This window comes from Lipotes vexillifer, unplaced genomic scaffold (assembly GCF_000442215.2).
Source record: "Lipotes vexillifer unplaced genomic scaffold, Lipotes_vexillifer_v1.1 scaffold1824, whole genome shotgun sequence".
NCBI lineage: Eukaryota > Metazoa > Chordata > Mammalia > Artiodactyla > Lipotidae > Lipotes > Lipotes vexillifer.
In genome coordinates this window covers 297235-306053 of record NW_006789288.1, presented here as the reverse complement: position 1 = coordinate 306053, position 8819 = coordinate 297235, and the positions used below count along the sequence as shown (strand labels likewise).

At 35.7% G+C, this 8819-nt stretch overlaps 1 protein-coding gene across 1 annotated transcript in view; it reads right to left on the bottom strand.

Annotated features, from left to right (window-relative positions):
- Positions 1-8819, bottom strand: part of SLC9B2 (solute carrier family 9 member B2) — a 38327-nt gene that overhangs the window by 26517 nt on the left and 2991 nt on the right. The window contains exon 3 of the mRNA XM_007462457.1: positions 3461-3631. Within this exon, the coding sequence (XP_007462519.1) occupies positions 3461-3631 (171 nt within the window). The remainder of the gene's footprint in view (positions 1-3460; positions 3632-8819) is intronic.

Here is an 8819-nt window from a genome sequence, read left to right as displayed (position 1 = left end):
CGAACCCGTGTCCCCTGCATCGGCAGGCGGACTCTCAACCACAGCGCCACCAGGGAAGCCCCCAAGGGCAACTTTTGATCTTCATTCCCCAAAGGTTTTCCTTGTTAAGGATAATTTGTACCCTTCCAGAAAAGTTTCTATACCTATTTAAGCATGCCTGTGTGTGTGTGTGTGTGTGTGTGTGTGCTTTTGTGTTTGTGTGTGTGTGTGTGTGGTGTGTCTGTGCGTGTGTGCTGGACACAAATGAAAGCATGTTTATGTACCATTGTATAATATTTCCCTATTTAACAATATATCCTGGATATATTCCCATTGATATATATATCTGCCTTATTTTATAATAGTTGCAATAGTATCTCATTGTTTGGAAGTACCATAATTTTGGAACCAATTAATGGACTTCAAGATTTTTCATTACAAACAGTGCTGAAATGAGCACAGTTCATACATCAAGTATTTATTAAGTGCCTACTACATGCCAGACCCTTATGATACCCTGCTAATACAGATAGCAGCTAGACCAACATGGTTCTTGTCCATATGGAGCTTACATGTTTGTAGGTTTGTGTAAGTATATCCACAGGATAATCCCTAGCAGTGGAAATGTTAAGCCCTAGGGTACAGGCATGTTTCATTTTCATAGATATTGACGAATTACCAAGCCCAAAATGCTGCACTAACCTTATATTTCATTAATACGTCAATAGTTCCTTACTGAAACTTAAAACGTGGATCTAAACCGGTCCTAAATTAATTATAGCATATAACTACCTGGAATCAAAAAGAATAATAATCTAAGAAGAATTCAAAAATATGTTAAGAGGGCGTTTTTTGGAGTTTTAGGGGGGAAGGGAGCATTTTTTTTGTTCCCCAAATGAATGTGAAAATTTCCCTGAGAACCAGTTTCCTTTGCCAATGGTCTGGGTTGCTCTGGCCACCTGATATGGACTTGGCAGGCATCTTCTTGCCTCTGAGCCCCCGTTGGCCTCTCCCTCTCATGTAGGTTGTGGAGGAAAGCACACCTCCTTTGATATAGGACTATTCTTCTTTTTTTCTTAATTTGTATTATGGAAAGTTTTTTCAATTATAATGTGCTACAGAAAAACTTGGGAGTAGATGAAATAAGATTGGTCATGTATTGATAACTTTTGCATATTTAAAAAGATTTCCATAACACAAATTAAGAGAAAAAAGAATAATACCCCTCTATTAGGAAAGGTGTTTTTCTCCCCACAACTAAAGGAGAGGCCCATGTGGGCTCAGAGGCAAGAAGGGAACATCCAGATCAAAATCAGGTGGCCACATCAGCCCAGACCATGGGCAGAGGAAAGTGTTTCAGGGCAACTGTTTTCACGTTTATTTTGGGAATAAAAAAACTCTCCTTCATCCTCTAGCAATTATTTCAACGAGCTTATGAAAATATAGAACAGGCAATCATCACACATATTTTGTCCTAACAAGTTTCATGGATTCAGATAATGTTTTGGTTTTAGTTACTGGCCCTACTACAATAAAAAGTGGTAAACTTTTTTCTATCACAAGTGCAACACTACAAAAAGGGATGCTAAGATATATAACGTATGTGATCTTTCAGAAAAATTTCAGTCACCCCAGGAGGTTTCATGAGATCTCAAAACCCAAGTCTGTACCACTTGGCAATGTGGTATACTTAGTTTGTTGTAATAACAGGCATAGAATGGAAAAAAAAAAGGATGAGGTATAAAGTGTATTTTCATGGAGTCTAGAACAGCAGTCTCAACTTAGGTTGCATATTAGAATCATGTGGGGAACTTTTAAAAATTCTAATGCCCAGGGCATATGGCACATCAATTAATTCAGAATCTCTGGGCATCAGCTTTTAAAAGACTTCATGAGGTGATTCCTATGCACAACCATGTTTGAAAACTTATGATTAGCTTATTAAAAATGCAGAATCTCAGGCTCCACCACCAGATCTGTTTAATTAGAATCTGCATTTTAACAAGGTCCCAAGGTCATTTTTCTGCATGTTAAAGTTTGAGAAGCACTGATTTAGATGCATGAGTCAGCAAACATTTTCTGTCAAGGGTCAGATAAGAGATATTTTAGGCTTTGTGGGCCACAGGGTCTCTTTCACAACTTCTCAACTCTGCCACTGTAGGGTGAAAGCAGCCACAGACAATATGTGAATGAATGACCATGGGTGTGTTCCAATAATATCTTATTTACAAAAGAGGTGGATTGCCAACCCTTTATCACAGCACACAGGCATATTTAGAAACAACTCATTTTAACAATAATTCAATTCATAACTTTAGAGAACAAAAAGCACTCATGATAAATAATATGAATTAAGCAAAATAACTTTATTTTTACCTAAAATTGAAAAGTATATTGAGAAATAGTGCATGGTCAAATGTAAATAACTCTATTTCTTTTTATATTTAGCTTCAACTGCTGACCACAAATTCAAAAGCAAGTAATTTTGGTCTTTGTTAGCCAATATTGATCGTCCTCACTAACATAAAATAACAGGAAAAATTTTTACTCAGGAATTGTGTGCAAATATATATGTGTGAAAGATATGTGATTTTTAAATAAAACTTAGTGATTTATAAATCTGTTAGAAATGGACACAAAATGCCTTTTGTGGTATAATGAAAGTGGTAAATTAAAATTTTGTAATATGGAATTCTTTGAAGAAACATTAAAGATATAATGTTCAGTGTTAAGACTAATTTTCATGTGTTTCACGTCTGGACAGTTCTCATGGCCTCTGGAAGAATATTTTTGGCTAACTTATTTTAATAAGCATGATAATACAATACAGCCAATGGTGTGCTGGTAAATGCTTAATAAGTAGCTGTCCAAAAAAGTGTGTGTGTATTTATATTTATATATTTACATATTTATTATAAATTTTACTGATATAAAGGATGTGCAGAATACAATTTATAAATATGCAACAATCATTGCTGTAAATTCTATAGAGCCAATTGGTTCTCATAGAATGCTTTCATTGTTTTTCATTGTTGAACTCCATATCCATAACCAACTATGGTTGCAGTTCAACAATGAATTGACAAAATCAGATTACAAATAAATGCTTGACTACTATCTGGCTTAGCAAAGAAGTCATTCACATTATGACGAGTGAGTATAGTGTCACCATGAATATCGGTTGATAATTTTGTTTATGTTAATGAGTAAGATGAAAATGAACCAGTGAAAATGCAGGTTGGAACTTGCCTTGTTTGTCAGTGATGTGAATGACTAACAATATAGTAAGCCCTGATTTGTAGCACTTGCTGAGTTCTGTCTTAAAGATACTTCCACCATGGCTGATGTTAAGCTACCAACATGGTGTCAAAGAATGTGGATTTAGGAAGAGGGCATGAGAGGCACGCCATTATATATTATTTCCATAATATGACTTAAATATGACTTACTCTGAAGAAAACAGGATGTGTTTAGCACTTACCCAGAAGGGGAGGCAGTGGAGGTAATGTAGGTAACTTAATGAGCCCCAAAAGTTTGCCTCCAATGATGGCACAATAGAATAGGATTATAATTCCAAACAGGTTTCCTCCAGGAAGACATTCAGGGCCGGTAATTGACCAAACTACAGCCCACAGAAGAACAACCATGGTAACTGAAATAAACGAGGAAAACTAGTTTCTACCAAGGAGTGGTCATCTGCAGGTTTTAATATAATCTAAACATTAAAAAAAATGAAGACACATACAAATACCTATAATCATGTGTAAGTTTTAAAGAACATCAGTAATATAAAAAACTGGGTAATTTCCAAGCACCTTAAAAAGTAGGATATTACCACAGTGCCTTTGAATCCACCTGTGTGCTCTTTCTAATCCCATCGCCCATCTGCTTTCACACTGCCAGAAGAAACTACTATCTTGGATTTTTTTTTAACTATTCCCTTATTTTTCCTTATAATTTTACCATAAATATTCATTAGTCAATAAAAAGAGAGTCACTATCTATATCCTCTTCGCAGAAACATGAGAACACTTTAACAATCACACTCCAGTATTTTAGTTCTGCCTTGAATTAAGCATTATTGTTTATTGTCTAACTATTGCTTCTTTTCTATTGTCGATGTTTGTTTAGAATTACCCACATACTTACATTTTTTTTTTGATCATCATTCATCATGGCATCTCAAACCTTTCATCTCGACAATTATTTTGTTGCCTGAAGTATTTCCTTTACTAGAGGCATGTCTGTTAGAATGTGAAATATGTTTCCCTGTTTGAAAACCTTTTGTTCTACAAAACTGTACATTGACAATAGAAAGGCACATGGAAAAAAGAGAGTTGGGCAGACTATTCACAACTCAAAACTTGTGACCAAAGCACTAACAGAAACAACAATGATCCTAATAAAAGTACCAGCACAGTTAAATCTCCAGTAATCTTTGTATCTCCCATAGTCAACCTCTTCTTTGCAGACTTCAACACTGGAACCACACTTACTATTTCAAGATGCAGAATCTTGAGAGCATTTGCTCTAAACAGAGAGTGGTTCCATCAAACCCTATCCAGACTGTAGCCTTCTCCATCAATCAAATGGTTTGTTGTTGTTAATGTTTTGTTTTGTTTTGTTTTTTAACTGAGGTAAGTGTTGGCAGCTTCCTCATCACATGTGGCTTCATTAGACAGCTTAATGTCGTGGAAAGTTTAAGTCTTTGACGTCCCTAAGAGAACAACTAACCACCTCAAAAGAAGGTACTTACCCAGGGTGCTCAGCTTTTTAAAAGGCTTTATTTATCTTTAAAGTTAGTAAGTCTTTATCTTTAGCTGTAATAAAGTATATACCTGATCTTTCTTGGGGGAAGGTTTCAATTCACTTTGTACCTATCTGCTATTGCTCGATGATGTTAAATATTACTATGCCAGGAAAAATTATGTACAGAAATGCAAACTCCATATTACACTGACACAGTTCCCTATTTACCATCGCATATAAACTAAATCGTGGTACAGAAACACTCTGTAGCAGAGCATGCTATATTTCTCATGAAGATCTGCTGGTAGCAAGTTTTTAGTTTTATTTATCTGGAATCATCTTTATTCTCATTCTTAAAAGATAGCTTATCTATGTATACAATTCTAAGTTGAGAGTTACTTTCAGTTCCTTGAAAATATGATTCCTTGGTTTTCTGTCTTTTGTTACTGTTTTGTAAGTTTAATTTCAGCTCTTCTAGGGAATTCTTTTTCTTTGGTTGGTTTTAAGATCTTTCTTTTCCTTTGGCTTTCTGCAAATTCAGTATATGTTTAGGAATGGCTTCCTTTTGGTTTGCTTAGGATTTATGCTTTTTATAAATTCTGTATTTCTTCAAATATCTTATCCCCCCCATTTTTCCTCTTCATTTTTTCTGGAGCTATGATTAAACAGTCACACTCTCCCCTCCGCATTGCTAACCCTAGTTTCATATTTCCCATCTTTGTCTTTGTGTATTGCATAATCTCTTCAGATCTATTTGCTAGTTTACCAATTTTCTTTCTGCTTACTCTGCTGTCTACCCACTGTTTTCAGTTTCAATTACTGTACTTTATCTTGCATCTCTAGCACTTCAGCTTGGTTCTTATTAAAATCTGTTCATTTTCACAAAGAGTTGTTTTGTACTCATACTTGCTATTTCCTCTTTAGCTTCTTTACAGATAGCAAAAATATTTTATATTCTATTTTCTGATAATGGAAAATGTTGCGATGTTTCCTTGTGCATTTATTTATGATTTTTTGTTTGTTTTCTTGCAACAGTGAGCTCTTCCTTGCAACTGTATCTCTGGGAATTGCTGAAGCCTTAGGTTGAGTCTGAGTGTTTCCAGATAGGATCTGAATTTGCTTCTACCATGTGTTTAGATGCTTACACACTGGGACCACTTTTAGATATATTTTCAGTTTGAGTTATTTTTCTATGAATTTGGAGCACAAATCGGAATGAAGTTACCCATTTTTAGTGGAGACTCTCCCCTCCTCCAGCCAGCACCACAGTTTAGACAGACAGGTTTAGTTACTGGGCCCCTCTGCAGGGCAGGTTTACCTCAAATCCACCATCACATTGGGTTCCAACTTTGTGTGGGTGAGAGAGAATGACTTCTCCTATGATGCTTCTCCCAACCTGGGCAGCTCTAGCAAAGCCTCTTATACTCTCATGGTTCACAGAATAAATCTCAAGTTCATTGGTATTTTGCAGAAGCCTCTGGAGAGAAGGCCAGCTTGAGTGTTTATTTCTCTCTCCTACTTACTTATACTTTGTTTTTGGTGTCCGATGACTTCCTGTTTTCTTGACAGATAAAAGGTACATTTAAAAAGCCTTAAACTATTTTCAGATGTTTTCACTGGCATAAGTGAAAGGATTATTCACTGAGTCTCCTCTACATATTGCTAGAGATCACGTCCAATGTCCCATTTTTTAAACCCTTACAGAATTGTTCCAGATTTTCTAGGCTTATGATGCTATTACAACAAAATAACAAAGGGGCCTTCAGTATTTCCCAGTTGGCTATCAGGGCTGAAATTTGTAACAGGGGCTGAAATATAATGGGAAATCAGGAATTGCCAGCTACTAACTTGTATCTTATCACAGCATAAACCTAGTCTGATACTAATTCAGAAAGGTAGAATTAAGGGTTTTCCACTTCAACATTACTTTTTTAAAAAATTGTACTTATTTTTTTTACACAGCAGGTATGTATTTTATACGTATTAGTGTATATATGTCAACCCCAATCTCCCGGTTCATCCCACCACCACCCCACCCCTGCCACTTTCCCCCCTTGGTGCCCATACGTTTATACTACTTTTTAAAAAAAACCTCTAACTTTCCTTTTCCCTCCTCATACTCAAAATGAAATTCTGAATACATAGTGAGTGTACATGTATAAGGTTTCTCTAAATCATATTTAATTCAATTAATAATTTATTTCTTATCTACAATTTTGAAAACTAATATTCTCACATGTAAGATTTACTTCTTAAGAAGAAAACTTTGCATGATGAAGGGTCACAGGAAGGAGTACAGGGTAAAAAAGCAGTCTTGTAAGCCTCAGAAACGGAAGTATAAGGAAACAAGTGAGAGGTGTTTATGTATCGTGAGTCCCCATTTCTCAGGCAGCTTTAAGGACAATGATTATAGAATTTTATAAAACTAGTCTCCAAATCACATCATTCTTTTATACCCCCTTCCTTAATGCAATCCATATCCATTGTAGTGTACATGTTTTAACTAGAAGAGTGCCATCACTTGAACGGTGAAAGTTTAAAAAAAATAAAAAGAACAGTAAAGGTATTAAATTATCTGTTGCCTTCTCAACTAGTGCATATTCTGGAACCTGGTTTTCTCTACATGTTTTAAGTAAAGTTTGAGATTTTTTTCTCATGCTGGTCTAGAAACTTACCTAATTTCATTAAAAACATATCTAGAGCCTGAAGTATAATATAACGTATCATACTTGGCTTCCATTGTCCCAGTGGCAAATGATAAAAATGTTTTTCAGAGCTCACAAACGCAGTATATGTATAAAGAAGTGAGCCTCCATCACCTTGAGACCAAAACCAGACAAGGATGTCACAAAGAAAGAAAACTACGCCAATATCACACTGATGAACATAGATGCAAAAATCCTCAACAAAATACTAGCAAACAGAATCCAACAGCACATTAAAAGGATCATACACCATGATCAAGTGGGGTTTATTCCAGGAATGCAAGGATTCTTCAATATACGCAAATCTATCAATGTGATTAACCATATTAACAAATTGAAGGAGAAAAACCATATGATCATCTCAATAGATGCAGAGAAAGCTTTTGACAAAATTCAACACCCATTTATGATAAAAACCCTGCAGAAAGTAGGTGTAGAGGGAACTTTCCTCAATATAATAAAGGCCGTATATGACAAGCCCACAGCCAACATCATCCTCAATGGCGAACAACTGAAAGCATTTCCACTAAGGTCAGGAACAAGACAAGGTTGCCCACTCTCACCACTCTTATTCAACATAGTTTTGGAAGTTTTAGCCACAGCAATCAGAGAAGAAAAGGAAATAAAAGGAATCCAAATCGGAAAAGAAGAAGTAAAGCTGTCACTGTTTGCAGATGACATGATACTCTACATAGAGAATCCTAAAGATGCTACCAGAAAACTACTAGAGCTAATCAATGAATTTGGTAAAGTAGCAGGATACAAAATTAATGCACAGAAATCTCTGGCATTCCTATATACTAACGATGAAAAATCTGAAAGTGAAATCAAGAAAACACTCCCATTTACCATTGCAACAAAAAGAATAAAATATCTAGGAATAAACCTACCTAAGGAGACAAAAGACCTGTATGCAGAAAATTATAAGACACTGATGAAAGAAATTAAAGATGATACAAACAGATGGAGAGATATACCATGTTCTTGGATTGGAAGAATCAACATTGTGAAAATGACTCTACTTCCCAAAGCAATCTATAGATTCAATGCAATCCCTATCAAACTACCACTGGCATTTTTCACAGAACTAGAACAAAAAATTTCACAATTTGTATGGAAACACAAAAGACCCCGAATAGCCAAAGCAATCTTGAGAACAAAAAATGGAGCTGGAGGAATCAGGCTGCCTGACTTCAGACTATACTACAAAGCTACAGTAATCAAGACAGTATGGTACTGGCACAAAAACAGAAAGATAGATCAATGGAATAGGATAGAAAGCCCAGAGATAAACCCATGCACATATGGTCACCTTATCTTTGATAAAGGTGGCAGGAATATACAGTGGAGAAAGGACAGCCTCTTCAATAAGTGGTGCTGGGAAAA